The sequence below is a fragment of the Arachis ipaensis genome, chromosome B8 (assembly GCF_059453495.1).
Source record: "Arachis ipaensis isolate K30076 ecotype BB chromosome B8, ASM5945349v1, whole genome shotgun sequence".
Classification (NCBI taxonomy): domain Eukaryota; kingdom Viridiplantae; phylum Streptophyta; class Magnoliopsida; order Fabales; family Fabaceae; genus Arachis; species Arachis ipaensis.
The window spans coordinates 26,213,770-26,236,379 of NC_142443.1; the positions used below are offsets into that span (position 1 = coordinate 26,213,770).

General features: G+C 35.6%; 1 protein-coding gene across 2 annotated transcripts; it reads left to right on the forward strand.

The window, feature by feature from the left end:
- The first annotated feature begins 16,595 nt into the window (after positions 1 to 16,595).
- LOC107612967 (proton pump-interactor) lies at positions 16,596 to 21,540 on the forward strand. 2 transcript variants are annotated; one of them, XM_088496854.1, is made up of 8 exons: positions 16,596 to 16,928; positions 17,592 to 17,998; positions 18,784 to 18,969; positions 19,063 to 19,242; positions 19,602 to 19,796; positions 20,028 to 20,126; positions 20,278 to 20,787; positions 20,880 to 21,540. In XM_088496854.1, exons 2-8 carry the CDS (start codon positions 17,630 to 17,632, stop codon positions 21,210 to 21,212), a joined length of 1,872 nt encoding a protein of 623 aa, XP_088352980.1. In that variant the 5' UTR covers positions 16,596 to 16,928; positions 17,592 to 17,629; the 3' UTR covers positions 21,213 to 21,540. The 2 variants fall into 2 exon arrangements, with proteins under 2 accessions (XP_088352980.1, XP_016170259.1); XM_016314773.3 differs by having other exon boundaries at positions 16,723 to 16,928; positions 17,601 to 17,998.
- The last annotated feature ends 1,070 nt before the right edge of the window (positions 21,541 to 22,610 follow it).

Genomic DNA, 22,610 nt, shown 5'->3' on the forward strand with positions numbered 1-22,610 from the left:
CACGTATCAGATGCAGGTCTCTATTTTTCCCAAAGGGATCATTAGTAGATTAGAGTCTATGATGAGGAATTTTTTTTTGGAAATGACAAGTTGATGGAAGAGGATTGAATCTTGTTAGTTGGAAGGTACTGGTTACTCCAAAAAAATATGGAGGTTTGGGGATTAGAGATCCTTATTGTGTGAATATTGCTCTTCTTGAGAAGTTAGTTTGGATTTTTTTCCATCAGCCAAACAAGTTACGTGTCTAATTATTGGATACCAAATACCGATCATCTCTATATGACTGTTTTAGTTGTCCTAAGAATAAGGCTCTCTCATTTGGAGGAGTCTTTGCAAGGCTTGAAAAGTGTTGAAATATGGGTTTGCTTGGTGTATTAAAGATTTGAACCAGAATTTTTTGTTTTCTAGTTGGAGGAGAGAAGGGCAATTATCTAATGAGATGGATTATATTCACATTTCTGATTTGAACCTCTAGATACAGGATATCTAGTCGGTTGGTAGGTGACATTTGGATACTATTTATTCCCCTTTATTTCAAAATCTAAAAGGTAATATTCTTTCTTACAATCTAGTTGAACAAGCAGGTCCGAAAGCATCTATTTGGTTGGGAAGAGCGGGAGAATTGACTTTGGCTTTGGCACCAGCTTGTTCCGGAAAAGCACAAGTGTTTAGCTTGGTTGTGTCTTAAGGAGGCTCTTCCTAGTGTAAATTTTTGCTTCAGAAGAGGGATGTCATTATCAAATAGGTGCCCAAGATGCTTTTTTAGCCAGGAATCGGTTTTACATTGTATTCAAAATTGTCCAAAAGCTCAACTTGTATGGCATAGGTTGGATATTTCTTGTCATCCTCTGAATTTGAAAAACTGGTTCTTGTATCATAGCAGAGAGCATCCGTTCAGGTTCTTTTTGGGACTTTGGTGGATATAGCGAATAAGGAATAATGACATCTTTAAAACTCATGAGACTTGAGCTCCAAAAAAAAGTGATTTGTCTGGCATTAGCTTCAGAAAAGGAGTTTAGGAGTATTCTTGAATTACAATGTATGTCCCTCTCCCCTATTCTAAATGATTCTTGGAATCTCCATCTATTGGTACTTTTAAGATTAATTGTGATGCTAGTTATCCCGGTTCTGATGATAGTGTTGGTTTTGCTTGTGTTATTAGAGATTGTAATGGGAGTTGGCAAATGGGGTGTTTGGGATTGATTGGGAGTAATAATATTATTTGTTCCGAGGGTTACCTGAAACTGGAGGTCGATCTCGGATGAGATCTTCGGTACTGGTCAGAGATGACGTGTCCGGCTGGCTGGTGGCGGCCGGAGCTGTTGTGTCCAACTTGTTGGACTTGCTGCACTGCTGATCCTTGGCCACCGGAGGGTGGGGGTACCTGCAAGAGACTCCGATGCTTAAGTTAGCATGGGTATTAAGCAGGTTTATTGTAGAATCAGAGTACGAGTTATACCTGGGTGCTCCAGTGTATTTATAATGGTGAGAAGTGACCTTCTTAGATAAGATAAGTTAGTTATCTTATCTTATCTTATCTTATCTTTGGGCGAGGTCAGCTTATCTTCAACGGAACCTCCCTTCTCTCTGTAGGCTTGAGCCGTCTTTGGATTGGGCTGTGTTCCTTCTATTTGGGCCCTTATTGGGCCTCTGTAGCATTTTGGCCGAGCTCTTTGTGAAGAGGTCGGTCGGCTTGTCGCTAAACATCCCGGGTCGGACATCTTGACCCAGGGTATGAACAGTGCCCCTGCTTGAGTTTGATCTTTCCGTGAGATCGAGCTTCGATCTCTTTGGAAGTCGTGCTCAAGCATCTGTCTGGCTTGTTTCTTCATTGCTTTGCAATTTTGGCAGATTTTCTAGAGGTTTGGTACTTCACAGTTCGTCCTCTTTTGAGTGGTAGTGTGGGTTTTCTACCCTTGCCTTCTGGATCACGCCTTGCTTTTGTGTTGACAACCCTCTGCTTTGGCGAAGTTATCCTTGCGGCTTGATATTCGAGCTTTTAGTGACTTGTCCGATGACTTTTTAGTGTTCTTTATATAGAACCTTTTTAGTCTCGGATGACGTACGTAGCCTTGTTTGAGATTGTGCCTTCTTTGAGTGGAGTTGTATCCCTTTTAGCTAAGAACATTTGAGCCTTAAGTTGTTTCTCAACCTTTTGGCTTGTTCTTTTTTGAGATCGTACTTGTGCCTCTTCTTAGCTTACGTCGACCTGTACGACTTTGCCCCTGCTTGAGTTTGGACCTTTCCGCGAGATCGTGCTTTCGGAGCTTCGATCTCTTTGAGGAACTCGTGCTCAAGCATCCTGACTTTGGTCGATCTTGAGTAGTTTCTCCTTTGTGCGAGTCTGGTATTGCCTTTTTTAGTTTGTTGAGAGGTCTTTTCAGCTTTTTTTCGACTTGTTTGTCTTCACTGTTCGGGCTTTTTAGTCATAATCCAACAACTTTTTAGGTATAGTTTGTTTGGACGACTTTTTAGCTCCGTCTTTGAGGTCGTGCTTTTCGCTTTTTAAGTAGTGTCTTTTTTCAAGACTTCGTACCTTTCGGCGAAGCATTCCTGGCCTTCCTTTGGCCGTTTGTGAGATGTCTTTGTCCTCTTTGTGGATCTTTGTAGAGTGTCGGTACTTTGTTGTCTGACCTCTTTTGATCACTTTTGGTTTTGTCCACTTTCTGTTTGGTCGAGGTGGTCCTTGGGGCTAACTTGTCTGACGACTTTTTAGTGTTCTCGTAGAACACTTTTTAGTCATTCTGAACAATTTTGATAGCCTTGTCGTGGAGCCGTGGCTTTTTGGGCGGAGCTATGTCTGTTTTAGCGCACGTTTTTCGTTGGTCCGACTTCTTCTTGTCTGTCCAAGCTGTAGCTTTCGTTGGTCCGACTTCTTCTTGTCGGTCCAAGCTGTAGCTTTTGTTGGTCCGACTTCTTCTTGTCGGTCCAAGCTGTAGCTTTTGTTGGTCCGACTTCTTCTTGTCGTCCTTTTCCAAGTTATTTTTGTAATCCTCTTTCTTGGACCTTGGTCAGGTCTCTTTTAGGGATTACTTTTATAACTTGTTTTTTTTTTGTAGGAGACCGACTTCGTCATGTCGATCTCTTCTAAGTTATTTTGTAATCCTCTTTCTTGGACCTTGTTTAGGTCTCTTTCAGGGATTACTTTTATAACTTGTTTGTTGTAGGAGACCGACTTCGTTATGTCGATCTCTTCTAAGTTATTTTTGTAATCCTCTTTCTTGGACCTTTGTCAGGTCTCTTTCAGGGATTACTTTTATAACTTGTTTGTAGGAGGTCGACTTTTTTGCGTCGTTCTCTTTCTAAGTTATTTTTGTAGTCCTCTTTTTTGGACCTTTGTCAGGTCTCTTTCAGGGACTACTTTTATAACTTGTTTTTTTTTTTTTTTTGTAGGAGACCGACTTCGTCATGTCGATCTCTTCTAAGTTATTTTGTAATCCTCTTTCTTGGACCTTGTTCAGGTCTCTTTCAGGGATTACTTTTATAACTTGTTTGTTATAGGAGACCGACTTCGTTATGTCGATCTCTTCTAAGTTATTTTTGTAATCCTCTTTCTTGGACCTTTATCAGGTCTCTTTCAGGGACTACTTTTATAACTTGTTTGTTGTAGGAGACCGACTTCGTTATGTCGATCTCTTCTAAGTTATTTTTGTAATCCTCTTTCTTAGACCTTTATCAGGTCTCTTTCAGGGATTACTTTTATAACTTGTTTGTAGGAGGTCGACTTCTTTGCGTCGTCCTCTTTCTAAGTTATTTTTGTAGTCCTCTTTTTTGGACCTTTGTCAGGTCTCTTTCAGGGACTACTTTTATAACTTTTTCATTTTGGGTTGACTTTGTCATGTCTGGCCCTTCTAAGTTAAAGTAATCCTCTTTAATAGGGTTGGCCAGACCTCTTTCCATGGTTTACTAATAACTTGGGTTGACTTGGTCCGACTTCTTAACGTCGGCCAGTCTTTAAGTTATTATTTTAGCAATCCGTAAGACCTCGTCAGGTTCTTTTTTGGATCACTTTCGATAACTTCTTACATTATTCTGTGTTCATCTTTGCCGATTTGTAGAAAGTGGTTGTCATCTCTAGATCGTCTTTTGGGTGAATCGCGTTTTCACCTTTATCGGACGATTGTCTTTATCGTGATCGTGCAGTGAAATTATTTTTCACTTTCTGCCGATCTGTTGCTTTATAATCGGACGATGAATGCTTCAGATTAATGCGTCTTGGTATAGTAGTGAACTTTGTTTTCACTTTGTCAACCTTTGTCGAAATCAAACGATGAATTCGGTTTCCATCGTGGTCGGGTGGTGAAGTTGGTTTTCACCTTGCCGACTTGTCGCTTTGTAATCGGATGATGAATTTGGTTTTCATCTTGCCGACTTTGTCGTGATCGGGCGGTGACTTTGGTGTTCACCTTGCCGACCTGCCATAGTCGGGCGTCTTGGTAGGAAACTTTCTAGGGAATCTGCAATCTTTTAAACAATAAAATGAAGATAAGAATGTGTACATGTTAGTACTTACCTTTCTAGGTCGGCAATCTTTTTGGATCTTGGCCTGGCGCCCTTTTTAGATTGCAGGCATGCCATGACCTTGGTAGCTCTTGCCTCTCGAGGTTGGACACTTTGTAGCAACCTTTCCCCAGTTCTTCTGAACAATTTGGTATGGTCCTTTCCAGTTGGCTGCCGACCTATTTTGATGTCATTTCGGATTAGGATGAGATCGTTGTTGTTAGATTACCTTCTGATTATATCTTGAGGCCATTTGACATTTTAACTCCTCTTCCTTGATCCGAGCTCTTTCTCGGGTTTTTGGAGGTAGGTCGAGTTCTTCCTTTTGAAGTTGGGAGTTGGCCTCTTCACTGTAGTAGATCACTCTGGGCGATCCTTCTTTGGCCTCCATTGGGATCATTGCCTCCATTCCGTAAGCTAATCGGAAGGGTGATTCCTTTGTAGTGGAGTGTGGGGTTGTCCGATATGCCCATAGGACTTGTGGGAGCTCTTCAGGTGGGGCTATAGGGAAGTTGGCATGTAAAGCTTTGACTTTGTATTTGCTCTACAGAGCTTTGGTTCTTTCTGCAAAAAGTTTGCATCTTTGATCGTTTGTTGTCACTTTTCTTTTGTCATTCGCCTTTGAGAAGAATGTGTGCTTTGCTTAGGGTTTGGTTGTTGTTCCTGTTTCTTTTCATCGTTGCCTGACTCCTTTTGTACAAAAGTTCTAGCTTTTGTTTTGAACTTTTGTTTGAGAGGTGTTCGGACTGTTTGGGTATAGATTGTAGACTTCTTTTCTCTGTGTTCTTGCCCTGTTGTTGCCTCCAAAGGGTGCCCCTGGACTTTCGTGTGAGTCCTGGGGTTTCCCTTTTACTGCCACGTCTGTCACTTGATGTTCTGCTACTATTGTCCGAGTTGTTTCCTTATTTGCCCGAGTTGTTTGGTAGTAATCCCATAGTCGACCTATGTCTTTGAGATGTATACTAAGATCCCGGACGGCATGTCTGATTGGCTGAATTCCATAGTTTTAATGCGTGTTACTGTGGCTGACCCTGAGTACATCCCTTATACTGCCTTCGAGATTGACTTGTTGTGGTCTTGTAATGTAGCCTGGATGAGGCTTCTGTTATTGCCCCCTGGTTTGGTGTTGGCTAGTTTTGAAAATGCATCAGCTCAGGCATTCTGCATCCGAGGCATGTGTCGGACCTCATATCCCCGAATTGTCCGAGCTGTTGGTGCTGGCTGGTTTTGAAAATGCATCAGCTCGGGCATTCTATGTGTCGGACTTCATTTTCCCTGATTTGTCCGAGCTATTTTCTGTTTTTGTCCAGGGTCCCCCGAATTATCCGAGCTGTCCTCTGTAGGATTCTTCCAGCTAAGTTTTTTTTCTGTAGGATGCCTTTTATGGGCTGGTTGGTCCGAACTCTGATAGTGTGAGCTTGAAAGTATGGGTGGAGTCATTGAGAGGTGAGTATGTGGGCTTAGGCAAACTTTTTCTATCTTTTGATAGTTTAGTTCGGCCCCTTGTAGAGCTTTGCTGATGAAGTAGACGGGTTCTTGCCCACTTCCGTCTTCTCTGACTAGTGCTGAGGCTATTGCCCGACTTCCCACTGCGAGGTATAATATGAGTTCTTCACTTTCCCATGGTCTGGAAAGAATGGGTGGTTGCCCCAAGAATTTTGAAATCTCGGAAGGCTTGTTCGCACTCCGTTGTCCTTTTCAACTCGTCTGACCTCTTTGGTGTGAGGTGGACGTTTAACTCGTCCGACTTCTTTGGTGTGAGATGGACCTTCAACTTGTCCGACCTCTTTGTTGTGAGATGGACCTTCAACTCGTCCGACCTCTTTGGTGTGAGGTGGATCTTCAACTCGTCCAACCTCTTTGGTGTGAGGTGGACCTTTAACTCGTCCGATCTCTTTGATATGAGGTGGACCTTCAACTCGTCTGACCTCTTTGATGTGAGGTGGACCTTCAACTCGTCCGACTTCTTTGTTGTGAGGTGGACCTTCAACTCGTTCGACCTCTTTGGTGTGAGGTGGACCTTCCACTCGTCCGACCTCTTTAGTGTGAGGTGGACCTTCAACTTGCCCGACCTCTTTGGTGTGAGGTGGACCTTCAACTCGTCCAACCTCTTTGTTGTAAGGTGGACCTTCAACTCGTTCGACCTCTTTTATTTTTGATTGGGCGAGGTGGTGGGATCTTCTCCGTGTTGCATATTTCTCGGTAAACCTCCACAAAAGACACCTGAAGAGGGGTGTAATTGCGGTATTTTCTAGGCTTCCCGGGTTGATCTTCTTTTTTCTTGGACTCTTTATCCTTGTCCTATGGTGGGTTAGGAGAATTCGGTTTCTGAGCTCTCTCCTAGTCGAGAGTTCTCCTCCATGTTGATGTGTTTCTTTGCCTGTTCCTGTACCTTGTTTAGAGATGTTGGGTGCTTCTTGGATATTGAGTGGCTAAAAGGTCCTCCTCGTAGGCCATTGATGAGACCCAAGATATCTGCTTTTGTTGGCAGACTTTGTATGTCCAGGCACGCTTTGTTGAATCTTTCCATGTAGTTGCGAAGACTTTCCCGATCTCCTTGCTTGATTCCTAATTGACTAGGGTGTTCTTAGCCTTATCTTTTTGAATGGAGAATAACGGATTGCATCTGAGGCCTCCGTGAGATACATCCTGCTTCTGAAATTGCTAAGATGATGGCTTGGATCTGATGTGCCGTCGTACGGGGTCATGTTGGGAGCTTTGAAGTCCTTTGGGACTTTAGCTTTCATGATCTCTTTGGTGAATGGGTTTTAATCTTTGTGGGGGCTGTCTTCGTGACTGGATCGAGTTGTTTTGGCCTTGAGATCTGCTTCGAGTTTTAGGAGCTTGTCCTTTAACTCGCGGCGTTGCCTTACCTCTCTTTGTAGATCCTTGCCAACTTCTCGTTGATGCTGGCTTTCTTTTTCAAGTTGCTTTAGGCGATCTTGAAGCGCTTCTGTTACTCCCGGATGTGATGAGTTTTTGTCTCCGTTAGATTCCGGAGTATCTTTTGGTGTAGCGTCCGCGTTTTTGTGCAGCGTTCTGTCCTCTAGATCTGAATCGTGGTCGTTGTCATGGTCGTCCGCCATGGTGATGGGATGACTTCCAGGTTCCCCGACAACGGCGCCAATGTTCCGAGGGTTACCTAAAACTGGAGGTTGATCTCGGATGAGATCTTCGGTACTGGTCGGAGATGACGTGTCCGGCTGGCTGGTGGCGGCCGGAGCTGTTGTGTCCGACTTGTTGAACTTGCTGCACTGCTGATCCTTGGCCACCGGAGGGTGGGGGGTACCTGCAAGAGACTCCGATGCTTAAGTTAGCATGGGTATTAAGCAGGTTTATTGTAGAATCAGAGTATGAGTTATACCTGGGTGCTCCAATGTATTTATAATGGTGAGAAGTGACCTTCTTAGATAAGATAAGTTAGTTATCTTATCTTATCTTATCTTATCTTTGGGCGAGGTCAGCTTATCTTCAACGGAACCGCCCTTCTCTCTGTAGGCTTGAGCCGCCTTTGGATTGGGCTGTGTTCCTTCTATTTGGGCCCTTATTGGGCCTCTGTAGCGTTTTGGCCGAGCTCTTTGTGAAGAGGTCGGTCGGCTTGTCGCTAAACATCCCGGGTCGGACATCTTGACCCAGGGTATGAACATTATTCAAGGAGAATTATTTGCTATTTGGAGAGGATATCTCTTAGCTTGGGATGTGATTCAACGAGATGTTATTTGTGAGACGAATTTTTGTGGAAGCGTTTAATCTTGTTACTAATCACCAAGATGGTTTTGGGTTTATTGATCTGTTGGTGTTCAAAATAAGGGATATCATGCATTGGAATTGACGTGTTGACTTTCGTTTGATTATGAGATATGCAAACACGGTGACAGACTCCATGACAAAGATGGCGATGAGATTACAACTTCATCAAGTGGAACTTCTTTCTCCTTGGAAGGAGTTTAAGAGTAATCTTAAATGGGTCTGTCCCTTTATTTAAGCAGTTCCTTTGTTTTTTTAGTTTTTTTTTGTTTAGTTTATTTAAGTCATAAAAAAATTGTGCATAAAATTAGTTTTGATCCACTTTTTTGCCAATTAATTTTGAAGAGTGCTTTGAAAAATTTGAAAAACTTGATAAATGTAATGTTTTTTATAAACTACTAATATTTATAGTTTAATTTTACTGCTTGCTAACATGTTATAAATTACTAATATTTATTGTATTTTTTTGTGTTATAGAATTTGGGCCAATTTCTAACTAATAGATGAGGAAGATTTTGGTGATGAATTTTATTAGTAAATGAGTGTATTATGTTGAATTTGCTTGTTAGATTTGTTAATAATTTTATAAAGATTTGTGATGAATTTGTTTTTGCTGAATTTGTGCTACAGCAATAGTTTTATATATATTAGAGGCTTATTTTTTATTTTTGTATTAGAGACTTATTTTTTATGATTTATGTATGATATTATTTTAGCATTTTATATTGAACAGTGAAAGTTTTTTCTTATTTAAAAAATCATAAATCTAAACTGTTTGTAATCGGAAGGAATTTTCAAAAAAAAATTATCCAATTCAAATTGTATTGCATATAAATTAAATGTTTAAATCGAATAACTTTTTATTTTAAAATTGAATCAAACTGCACCACAAATATCCTCACTAATTAGCCAACATAATATTATTGTAACATGCGTGTAGGGCTGAAAGTGAGTCAAGTCAGCTCATGAGCTAATTCGAATTCGACTCGTTAATAGATCGATAAGCTGAGCTCATGAGCTAGTGAGCTAAGTTTGAGCTTGGAATTGAGCTCATAAATTAAATGAGCCGAGTTTGAACTTGGATAAGCTCAGCTCATTAGCTCGTGAGCTGACTCGATTATATATATACACATATTCTATATGCATTTAATCTATATTTTTAATATATATATATATATATATATATATATATATATATATATATATATGAAATAGTAATATATATATATATATATATATATTAATGATCTTAATTATTTAAAATTTTATATTTATTTTTTACATATAATTTTGATGAAGGACATAAATAAAAAATGTATAATTTATTGATAGATAGAAATATATAAAATTGATCTTTTTAAATATTTTTTAAAATATATAAGTTATAATTTATTGATATGAAATTATAGATTACGTATTTATGTTTCTATAATTTGAGCCAGCTCGTGAGCTTTCGGTGAGTCGAGTTTGAACTTAAGAAATATGCTCGATTATTAATGAGCTAAGCTCAATTTTTGTGAGCCGAACTTAAACTTGGTCTAGTTCGACTCACTTTCAGCCCTACAAACGTGTAGCCTACTGATATTATTTTAAATTATCTCAGTTCAATAAACAAAAGTTCCAGCGACATAAACAACAATATTCCAATGTAAATATTTTTGCATGAGGCAAGATAAAAATTCATAATATTTTGAAGTGTAAAATGTTCCTAAAATTATTTACGCAAATATATTATAAAATATTGTTTTATTGATGAAAGTACTTAAATATTTTACCATCTCAAAAATTATAAACATAACAAATACAACAATAGAAATAAATATAATAAAAAAGAATTAGGTGGTAAAAATAAAAATCTAAATAGTAAAATAACCATAACGGGGACCATTGTTTAGGGAAGGTGTGAAAAAGATAAAATCATAATTCAGGATTGAGGAAGAAAGAAAAAAAAAAAAAAAACATACGCATTGCACGTGGCCGAGGAAACGTATATTAATACGCATAACGCATTGCACGTGGACAAAAATACTAAGGTTCAAGGGTATTTGTGTAATTTTGAAATTTACAACGCTCTTCTCAATTCTCAATTTCTCATGACTCATCCAGATCTTGGACCGGTTTCTCGAAGTAAACGCCCACCAGTCACCACATCCCTTTTATAATTTTTTGTAGAGAAAGTATTGAAACCAATATTAATTGTGTACAATGAATTAAAAAAAATTAAAATTAATATTCAAATCCATTTATATTATGTACGGTTATTTCTAATCTTACTGTAATCTCCAATACACGTTCAAAACGCACCGTCATTTTCTCCGGTTCTCATCTTGCATCACTGAATTTTTTGTCAGCCATACCGAGGCCGCTACATCCTCCCACCGACATGTCCTCACCTCCGCCAGTCAGCCCGATGCGCCTCGTCCTTCGACGCTCAGCCTAACGTTGCTATCGCTGTTTTCGTGCCTGTCTTTCGAACTGGCTTCGCTTTCTCCCATTCCTTCAAGCCTCGATGATACCACTATGCTCTTCTTTTTCGGATCCAAGCATGTTAGCTTCTTTCATGATTTGAGCCGTATGCTCACAACAGTGTCGCTTTTGTCATGATTAGTCCTTTAAAATTATGTTTCACCACAATAATAGTTTCTTTTGTTTATTCCTCTTCTTCTTCTATTTTAATGGTCAATTTAGGATGATTATTTTAGTAGGTATACAGATGGTTATTTTATTTTTATGTAGATAATTATTTTGATTGGATTGAGTTTAGTTATATATAATTAAAATATGTTAGATATTCAATTCATTAGGTATGCGAATGATTATTTTTATGATGGTTATTTTTATTAAGGGTGAGTGGCGTGTGGCAAGCTAAGTAGCGACGATGAAATAGGATGATTAATTATGAAGGTGGGGTGGCCGCCGGTTGAAAAAGAAGAGAGTATTGGAAGATTTCATATGGTTATTTTTTTTGAAATAACTAACTAAATTTTTTAAAAATTTAAAATTTGAAATTTAATGTGAAATAAGTGAATAAGAGTTTTTAAATTTATTATTTTGTGGGTAATTTTCATTTTTAATTTATATTGAGTTAAATAAGCAGCTCATTATATACATTGAAATACCCTATTGATTCTTAGCAGGACTCTTTTTTTGTAATTTTTTTTAGGATTTAATTTAATATTTAATACATTGTTGGTATTGTAGATATAGGAAAATGGTTATAAAATATATTTTACATTAAAAATAATTGCATTTATAAAAAAATTCATATAGTATTGTTAATATAAAATTTTTTATATAGATGAGAATAAAATGCTTGTTATTGCTTAATGGTTGACTAGCGACATTAATAATTTGTTCAAAATAAATTATATATATTATTGTAAAGAAAAATATCTACTTGATTAATTGTATTATTTAAAAATTCCTGTAAATATAAGTTATAATACATAATAGTATAAAAATCTTTTATATTCGTAAATTAACGATGCATAAAAAGTTACTTTCTCACAAAGATTTTATTCAAATATCTACAAACTTAAAAGTTATATTTTAAAATGATCAATTTTTTTCTAACTATAATGTATCTGAGAATTGAGATGGATGGTTTCAAATAGCAAAAGTTTGTTGACTTTGTTCTAACAATGTAAATATTTAAATTCTAATAAATTACAAGCCCGTTATTCTTTTTTTATTTTTTTATTTTGATGATTATCAAGATTGGTTCGATCCTAGTTTACTAGTTTAGAACTTGGGATTTAAAGTAATTTGATGTGAAAATGATAGTAAACTATTATATTATTTATAAAATTTAATTATATTATCTATAAATTTTCTGTATAAAAACACGAATAAAAGTATAAAAAATAATATTAATGTTTTTGTTTATGAAAAGTTGGTTATATTATTTTAAAATATTTATTTATGCTATTATATAAGTTTGATATTTTCATAATTGATCACTTGACTAGCTAGCAAACCAAAAATATATGAAACATATAAATTATAAATTATATACAAATAATAATAACTTAGATTCATTTATTTTAGTTCATAGTACATTTTTATTTTAATATTAAAATATATAACAGAAATCAAATAATTATTCATAATTTACTATAGTTTTTATTTTTCAAAAATATAGCAGCTTCCACTTTCCTCCCCCCTTTTTCTTAACCTTTATTAATAAAGAAAATATCCGAGGTATTTTCTCTTGTCAATTCTATTTGTTACAAAAACTTCAAAATATATCCATGTTCATACTTAGCTATGACTTATCTTTTATTATGGGATATGGAAAAAACTCGTTAATGTGAAGAGATTGATATTTGGTAGGAGGACAAAGAATTTTAACCACCATTAAATTTATAATTTTAATATATGTATAAATTTCATTATCTTAATTTAACATAATTAGACCTTTATTTATTCATTTTATTAATCTTTTATTTTAGAAAATTTGATCCATGAGATACATAATTTTTTAAATAAATCAAAAATTATATATTTATCATTTTGTACAAAATATAACTATTTACTATTTTACATATTATTTCTCATTTTCGCAACAAGTGTAAGCGAAATTGAAAATATATATTTTCTATTCTAATTTCACAATCACTACCAATGAAATTGAGAAAAAAAAATTACAATTTAGCTAACAATATCGATATAATTTGAACAACAAAAAATCTATCAATTATTTTAAACATCTTCCACTATTTTCAACTGTTTATTTATATTTTTTAAAAGCATATATGCTATTCTAAGATTTATTTTAAAAAAAAAGTCTATAAATTAGTGATATTTTTATTTGTAGAGATGCTACACATCCATGTAACCATGTAATCAAATTGGTCCAAACCCAAAACAACTCACACGCTTCCAATCTTATTAAATAAACGTGACTTCCACGCGCCCTATACACACGAAACCACTATCTTCATTCGCGCTTCATTATGAAAAAACGTTCTTTCTTCTTTAAAACGCACGAAATCGCTCCTTTTCTTCGAATCTCTCTCAAAATCACTCAAACTTCAGTCACGTTCTCTGCGAAAACCACTACTGCAGAAGAATCGCGAGAAGATTTGGCAAGGAACTACCACAAACGAATGAAAACAGCAACAGAGACTACTAAAGGTATGAGAAAAACTAATGTTCATTTGAAATCTTACAATGTCACGTTTCTCCTAATTGCATTTTAGGTTTACTGGATTGATTTGTTTCGTTTAGTAGATCGAACTATTGTGAATGCATTTTTACAGTATAACTATGGCTTGGAATGAAATTTGTTATTATTTTCATTCAGTTCAGTGGATAGTGTAACTAGGGCTTTGAAATTGGTTGTTACTCTGTTCAGTACTTCTTTTGCATGGAGAAATACTATTTTTGATGATTAAAAGTTGAAAACAATTTATTCTTCACATGAACATTGTTCAGTTCAGTGGCATTCTTTTTCTTTGTTTAGGGTTTAGGATTACTGTGATTGAATTTTTACAATATAACTAGGGTTTTGAATGAAATTTGTTGTTATTTTCATTCAGTTAAGTGGATAGTTTAACTAGGGCTTTGAAATTGGTTGTTACTCTGTTCAGTACTTCTTTTGCATGGAGAAATACTATTCTTGTTTATTGAAAGTTGATCACCATTTATTCACCACATAAACGTTGTTCGGTTCGGTGGCCTTTGTGATTTTTATTCACCAAATGAATGTTGTTCGGTTCGGTGGCCTCCTTTTACTTTGTTCAGTGTTTAACATTATTGTGATAGCATGCAAGAATCATTTCCTAGTATTTTCATTATTTATGATGTTTGATTCTGTGCATGAATGAGTTTCGGTTCGGTGGCTTGTGGCATTTTAATAGACTTGATTAAGATATACATGCTTGTGCTTATCGGTGTATTGAGTGAAGTATTAATCAAATTTTTTCAGTGTTTAAGATTATTGTGATAGCATGCAGTAATCATTTTCTAGCTGTTTCATTATTTATCATGTTTCATTCTGTGCATGAATAAGTTTCGGTTTGGTGGCCTGTGACATTTTAATTGACTTAATTAAGATATACATGCTTGTGCTTATCGGTGTATTGAGTGAAGTATTGACCAAATTTTTTCATTACAGTAAAACAGAACAAGACAATGGTGACAATGAAGGAGAAATCGCACTATAACGTAAGCACATTAACTGATTCAGGAATTTGGAGCAATAAGACTCGCAAAGCCATCTGCTGCCTTCTCCAGCCCTTATTGTAAATTCTCATCTGGGGATTTAGATAGTAAATAGGACATACTATGATTAACTGGTTGTAATTAACAATATTTTGTTTAGCTTGTTTAAAAAAACAAACAATGCTTCTTTCAAATGTATATATGTCAATATTAATGTAAATGTTAATGTATATATCTATTCTTAATATCAATGTATATATCAAATATTAATATTTATATCTGATTCAAGATGGATTATTCCTTGTTCTGTCTGTTGGAACTGTCTGGTTGCTGTTTTGTTCCAGGTTCTCCAGCGATTGGAATCAGTGTATTTACCAATACATTAAGAATACCAAAAAACACAGTGAACCGAAATTAATACACTGGTCGAACCGAAAATTGCAAACACACTGTACAGAAATTCAGAGAGCTAATTATAAAAAAATGTTTCTATCAGTATTCAGTTTTAGAAACACCTAAACTCTATGACATAGCACCATAAAGAAAAAAATTGACTTTTGGAATAAAGGATTTCACAAAAAAAAGTGACTATTCATTAAAGACTAACAACAGTCAGAAATTAACTCACCTATAACTTCGGTGAACCGAAATTAATACACTTGTCGAACCGGAATGTGGTCATGGGTGAACAGAAATATCTATTAATAAAAACTAAAACTCGTATAATCCTCTCTTGGATAATTCATATCTGGTGCATTGTAAAGACTGGAGCTTAACTGAATCGATGATCCAGCGTCTAAAATGTTCAACTACAAAAAAGACATAATTAATTGTATATTAGCAAAATGCACAACTGAATTTTTACCTAATCGAAAACAAGTTAATTTTACCTCGCTTAGAACTGTCTTTTTCTTTTTTTTTTTCATGACATTTGAGATCTTTTTTTCCAAGTTTGATCCAAGTCTGTTCTTGGACTGGCCTCTTGTTTTGACGCGTGGCGGGCTTTGAAGGTCGTTCACATCGCTCAACGTCGCTTCTTCGTGGGATAACAAACTTTTTCCTCTAAGTTTTTTTATAGACTCCTTTCTGCATACCGAACCGAACACATGCTCATGGTGAAACAACTATATAATACTTACTGAACCGAAAAGTTACTCACAGTAAACTAAAGATAATCCATTATATAAAACCAAATTCGAAACAACTCTGTCTACAATTTAGATATTATCAATTCAATTCAGATTCAGATCACCTCCGTCCCTTCAATTCAATTCAAATAAAATTAGCAATTCCATTCCATTGAATTCGATTCAAAATTCAATAATCCAAACCTCATCAAATTGATGCGTTCGGAAGAATAATCCAAATCGCACTCGTTCAACTGATTTGTAGTTGATTCATTCATTATTTCAATTCAGAAGTCCAGATCGAAGAAGAAGAAAAACGACGAAGCTAATTACGTCAAACTCAATCCAGATCCATAATGCAGAGAAGAAAAACGCGAACAGAAGAGAATAAGAAATTTTATTAGGTTGAAGAAGAAGAACGAAAATGCGAGAAGAGAACAAGGTTTACATTGAGAAAGGTTTATCACGCATCAGAAGATTTACGTTATATACGTTATATGAGGCGCGTGTATAACAAACGACTGAGGTGGAAGAACGCGCGTGTGGAGGAAGTTACTTGGATAACATCCATGTATTTTTTACATAGACTTAGAATTTTTCTCTTTTATTTGCAAAAAGTTAGGTAAATTCAACTTCAAGATTATGATCTAACTTCTATTTTCTATCTATTTTGCAGAAAATCGCAATTGCCAAAAACCAACCATATCATAGAAAACCCCATAGTAGCAAAATATGTTGCTTTTAATTGCAATTGCCAAAAACCAACCATATCATAGAAAACCCCATCGTAGCAAAATATGTTGCTTTTAAGAAACAAAACTTCCAACTTAGACAGAGCCCAAAAAAGTAAAAAACTAAAAACAACAAATAAAATAAAATAAAATAAAGAGCACCTAAAAAACATAGACACAGCCAAAATTGTAAAACCCAGAACCCTTTATATATTATATATTTTTTTTTCTTTATCGCAAATAATGGAAGAAAATAATTTCCATAAAACAAAAAAAAGCAAAAATAAATCCTTAAAATAACACTGTCAAGAAAAACGGAAGTCCTACCTTTTTTACTGTGAAGAAATTCAGGACAATAGCGATCTACGCTGCTGAACGTGAAACAAAAATCTTTACTTTTTTTTCTTTTTAATTTTTTGGATATAAATATAAATAGTTAAAAAGTGTAAATTGTAAAAGATTATAGTCTCTCTCTCTCTATATATCTTTATATTTCTTTCTCTCTCTCCTTCTCTCTGTATTTTTCTCTCTCTTTAACTGGTTCTTCGTCGCAGGAAGAGAGAGGCTTGTTTGGGTCCGAGGTAGAAAAAAACAGAGCGAGATCTGAACTTTTTGGAGAGACCCTTTCTCAAAAGAGGGTCTTCTTCTTCACTGTCTGGTATTCTCTCCATCTTTTTCTGGTGCAATTTTTCTTGCTCGTTCTGTTTCTTTGGTTTTGGTTTTTCTGTCCATTTGCTCAAAGATTTTGTCTTTTATGTTGAATAAATTCTGGGTTTGATTCTGATCATTCAAATGTATTCAGATCATATATAACCTTGTCGAAATTTTCGTGCTTGTAGCTCAGTTTTCTGGGATTTGGATTTGCATGTCAAGTTTTCCATTTTGATGAGGCTGTGGTTTTGGATGCATAAAAAGATGATTTTTATCGTTTATATCATCTGGGTGTTTGTGATTTGTTTCTATTTCATGTTAAAGGTGGAGATGTTATAGCATTTTAGATCCCTATGTTGATTTTCTCATGCTCTGATCAAATTTGATGGAATTCATGTACTGATTGATGAAGTGAGGTGTTATATCGTCATCGTTCATTCGACTTCGGCCTGCATATATTTTTCATTTTTTGAAATTTGTTAGATAATTAACAATCTCTGTGAATTGTTTGCAAAAAGGATTTGTTTTTGATTCGTGGTTTAAGAATTTTGTGCCTGGTTTATTGATCATGTGGATCAGAATCACTGAATTATTATACGCTTGCTCCGTATTTGATTTCCCTCAATAGTGATTTTCTCTCCTAATATTTTTATGTTCTTTTGGGAATAAGTTTCTTTAGTTTTGTGAGGGTGTGTTGTAATTGGAGCCATGGCGGTCGAGGTTGTCGGATTTGAGATGGTTCAAGGACCAATGGATACTGGTGCTGAAGGAGGCAAACCTATTTTGAATGAAAAGGAGCATGGCAAGCTGGAAAAGGATTCCAGCGCGGCCATCAAATTCGGCTCACATGGAGATGAATCTGCTAAAGGGGAAGGGAATAAAGCTTCTGATTCGAGTGTTCCGAAAGAGGCAGCGGAAGAGTGGCCTGCACCTAAGCAGATTCATTCCTTCTATTTTGTTAGGTGCCGGCCTTATGAGGATCCACATATTAAATCTAAGATTGATCAGCTTGACAAAGAGATTACCAAGAAGAATCAAGCCCGGTATCAGGTCACTGAAGCACTGAAAGCTAAGCGGGTGAGTTCTAAATAATCTGTCACGGCTACTTGTCTTTTAGTTGTTGTTTATCAAAATTTGAAAATGACAAGAGGATTCAAGGTGAGAAGTAGGATGTGTTCGAATATGGGGTTGGTTTCGGTGTCTGAGCATATGTGTTGTTCCTAATGTTAATAACTGTGATGGCAAGGGTGATAAAAAAAAAACTGTTCATATGTTTCAAAAATAACTAGTTGCTGATTTTTCCGCTGTTTACTGTTGTTTCTTTTGACAGAAAATCTTAATTTATTGTTCACCATAAATCTACGCTTGACTAGCTTTGATTTTACATGGAGCACTATTGCAAGGGAGTCAAATATTTATTCTTTTGATAATGCATGTCTTTATTGAATTGCGCATATTCGGGCATTTATTCTGGATTTATCGAGTCAAAACAACTTTTGCTAATATTAGAATAAAATAAAATAGAGAAGTATGTGACAAATAGCATTACATCTATTTATAAATTGAATGCACAAACACCAAATTAGTAGCAGAATATATAAGATTATGAGGTTCAATTTACAAACCCCACTTACCCTATTGCCCTACACTGCTTTCTTACACGAGAGTTAAATTATGTCTATTTTATCCCGTGTATCACAGATGACAGGTCACATCACTCTTCTTTTTTATTTTATTCATTTATTTTTTTTATAACTCTAGATTAGTTTTCCCAAATCTTCAGGATGTATTATTGAGTATGTTCAATTCAATGACAGATGATGAGAGCTTAATGCAAATTTGATTTGGTCTTACTCTTGCAGTCGGAACGGGCAGAGTTAATTTCTCAGATCAAGGCTCTAAGAGGTGACAGCAGGCAATTCCAGAGTATTGTGGATGAGAAAATAAAAGAGATCGAACCTCTGCAACAAGCACTGGGCAAGCTTCGTACCAACAACAATGCTGGTCGCAGTGGTTTATGCTCATCGGAGGAGGAACTCAATGATATTGTGTGTTACGAGTTCGATTTCTTTGAATTGCATATTAATTCCTCCATCTATTGTCTATTAACTGACCACTTCTTTGTGCTTCGATTGATGCAGATATATAGCTTGCAATACCGCATACAACATGAGAGCATTTCTCTAAACGAGGAAAAGCAAATCATGCGAGAAATCAAACAGCTTGAGGGGACAAGGGAGAAAGTTGTTGCTAATGCTGCCATGAGGGCCAAGTTACAGGATTCTATGGGACAGAAGGAAGCCATTCAAGACCAGGTTAAGGTAAGATAATTTTGCTTTATTGTTCTGTTGAGCTTCTTTTTATGGAGTGTCAGGGTGCTTTTGTTATAGCTTTTTCTGGCAAAAGATCGCTTGTTTTAACCGAAAAACTCACTTTCCATATATTTGTATGAATATAGAATAATCCGAATTTTTCAAATCTATCAGTTTTCTGCTTTTTCTCTTCAAAAAGTTGAACAAGTAACATTTAAGAAAATCATTTTGTAGCTTTTTCAATTATATAGAAGAATCAAGTTTTCAAAACTTTTTTGAAGGTGAAAGACAAAGGCACCCTGAATATACTTGAAACGTTTACTATTCAATGAGTTCATTGGAGATTAATTGCCTTCGAATTATTGCAGGCTATTGGTGGGGATTTGGATGGAGTGAAGAAGGAGAGACAAGCGATTCGGTCCAAAATCAAGCAAATTGATGATGAACTGAAAGTCATCGACAAGGATATCCAGACTCTGCAGGACGAACTGACAGCTATCACTCAAAAGAGGGAACAGGCTTATGAGAGTATTCAACAGCTGAGAAAGAAGCGTGACGAGGGGGTATGTTTTGCATTTTAATACTAGCATTTTCTAGCCCTCACGGCGATTGTCTAACATGAATGACCACCACTCGGCAAAAGTAGAATTTTGTCATACTGTTTCTTAATTAACATGATGTTTTGTCAGTCGGAATCGGTTCTAGTAACTACAATCATGATTTCTTGGCTGAATTGTTTTCCCAGTCTCGTGTTTGCACTTGATTGTTAATTTTATTTATACTATCTTTCTCAGAATTCCCATTTCCACCAATCCCGTATAATTCTGAACAAAGCAAAGGAACTTGCTGCAAAGAAAGATGTTACTGCTATCGAGGAACTTTCACAGACAGAGGTTTGTACTCATGATATTCATTCTTTAAAGCACCGTGAGATTATTTAACAATGACATTGAAATTTCTCTTGCATCTGTTTATTTTTTTTCTGGGTTATGGATGCGATCTTACTTTTATTTTATATTTTGTTATTTGCGTTTTTGGTTCCAGGTCGAGAAATTTATGTCACACTGGAACAGTGACAAAGCTTTCAGGAACGATTATGAGAAAAGAATCCTTCCATCATTGGATATGCGTCAGTTGAGTAGGGATGGGCGGATGAGGAACCCTGACGAAAAGCCAATCCTGGAAGAGCCAAAGGTTGTCGAAACTGTTGCACCGGCAAAAACAGTTGCAAAACAGCCAAAGGAGGAGCCTAAGCCTGCTCCTCAGGAAACCTTGGTCACTCAAGCAGTTCCAAAAGAAGCCAAGAACAAAGGGAAAGACTCAAAATCCAAGCTGGCAAAGGATATAGAGGAAACTGATGAATATGACTTCGCGATACCCGTAAAGGAGACTCCCAAGGAGCCCAAAGTTGATCCAGCAAAGCTGAAAGAGATAAAGAGAGAGGAGGAAATTGCGAAGGCAAAGCAGGCCTTGGAAAGGAAGAAGAAGCTAGCAGAGAAAGCTGCCGCCAAAGCCGCTATCAAGGCACAAAAGGAAGCTGAGAAGAAGCTCAAGGTAACTGCCACACAATTCTTCTTTCGATGTATGTTTTTCGAATAAAAACATTTTAGTATTTCGCATATATCTAAATATGTTGATATCTTTAGGACCGCGAGAAGAAAGCAGCAAAGAAGAAAGGTTTGGCAGCAACTGACGCGAATCCCGAGGAACAACCAGAAGATTCATCAGCAGTGGAGGCCACAGAGCAAGAAAAGGAGGATGATGTTGAAGCCCCAGCTCCAGTGGCAGTGAAGGAGAAGGCCCTGAAGGAAAGTAGTGTTAGATCCAGGAGCCGTGCCGCGAAGGGCCCTGAATCGATTCCAAAGGCCATTCTTAAGCGGAAAAAGTCTACCAACAATAACATGTTGTATGCCTCAATCGCCGCCTTTGTTTTGGCAGTTCTGGTGTTGCTGATTATTGCATACATCTATCTTATCTGAAGAAAGAGAGAAAAATAAAAAAAAAACCAAAGGTTTAGATCTAGAAGAGAAGGAAGTGTATACCAATTTTCCTAGTGGCTGGCTAGGTTTGTTGAGGGGTAGCCTTTTAAGTTACTAAGATGGATCATGCAAAACTCCTGTGCTTTTAGCTTCTGCTTTTGTGGGGGGAGAAAACTTGATACTTTTTTAGTTTGACTGTACCTTTTTATCAAATTTTGTTCAGCTATCTTTTGACATGTTTATTACTGGATTCTTGAGTTTGTTTCTATAGTTTAAATTAACTTGGTCAGAGGAATGGCACCATGGTATGGTAGGCTTTCAAACTTAATCTTGAGAGTTTTGCATTGCTGGTTATGTAGTCTTGAATCTTTTGATGATTTAGAGCACTATTCCTTCCAAGTCCGAAGTGATTGACTTGGCTTCAAAATCACTCTCTTTTCATAAATATTTTATGTACTTTATAAAAAAAAGGCTTATAAAGTCTTGGATTTTGTCATTATAATAGTTCACTTTTGTAGTGATAGTTATTTCAAGATCTTGTAGTTCATTATATTAGTGTTTATATTAAAAGGAATTATGTTAAGTGTATATTATAATCAGTCACTACAATAAAATGCACATTATAATGTTAAATATACATTAAAAATAAATTAAATTATACATATATTTATACATAAATATATAATAGTTGATTTATAATTGATTTAAGTGTATAAATAGCATTTGTATTAATAGTTAGTCAATTGAAAAGGGTTATTCACGGAAAATTGTTACTATTGGTTATTGGAGGGTTTTGACAAGGTGGTCTAGTGAAGTGTTGTAGAGTAGAACTATTGAGATGGCAGAGGATGATATATTATGAGTTGGTGAATTTTATGGTGTCTAAATTGTTTAATTTATTTTTAAAGGTAAAAAATAAAATGTTTAAAGTATAGTTATTAAAATCGGATCGGATTGACTGATTTACCGTTTGAAATTTAAAATTTTCTCAAAATGCTTGATGTGGGGTTTAAACCCCTCTCCTCAACAAAAGAGATGCCATTCACAACCATCAAATTGTCATACTTATTAATATATATGCAAATTATAATACATATAGATATCTTTTATCAAATAGTTTATTTTTATTTAATTTATTTTAATTTTAGTTATAAACTCACTCATTCTTAAATTAATTATATTTTTATTTAACAATAATTATAAATTCACTTATTTTTTCTTTTCATAATTATATAATATCTATTAATATTTTTTTCAATAAATACTTGTAGTATATAATAGTATAATAGATATAAATTAATTAATAAATTATTGAAATTTGAAATAGTTATTTTAATATAAAAATAAAATAAAAATATTTATGATAGATTAAAAATAATAAAATACTTATATATTGTT

Bases quoted from the DNA above. Each gene is read 5' to 3' on its own strand.
- LOC107612967 (XM_088496854.1), top strand. From the start codon at position 17,630: ATGGCGGTCGAGGTTGTCGGATTTGAGATGGTTCAAGGACCAATGGAT. The intron at 18,970-19,062 runs GTGTGTTACGAG...CGATTGATGCAG, and splicing joins AGGAGGAACTCAATGATATT to ATATATAGCTTGCAATACCG. The intron at 19,243-19,601 runs GTAAGATAATTT...GAATTATTGCAG, and splicing joins CCATTCAAGACCAGGTTAAG to GCTATTGGTGGGGATTTGGA.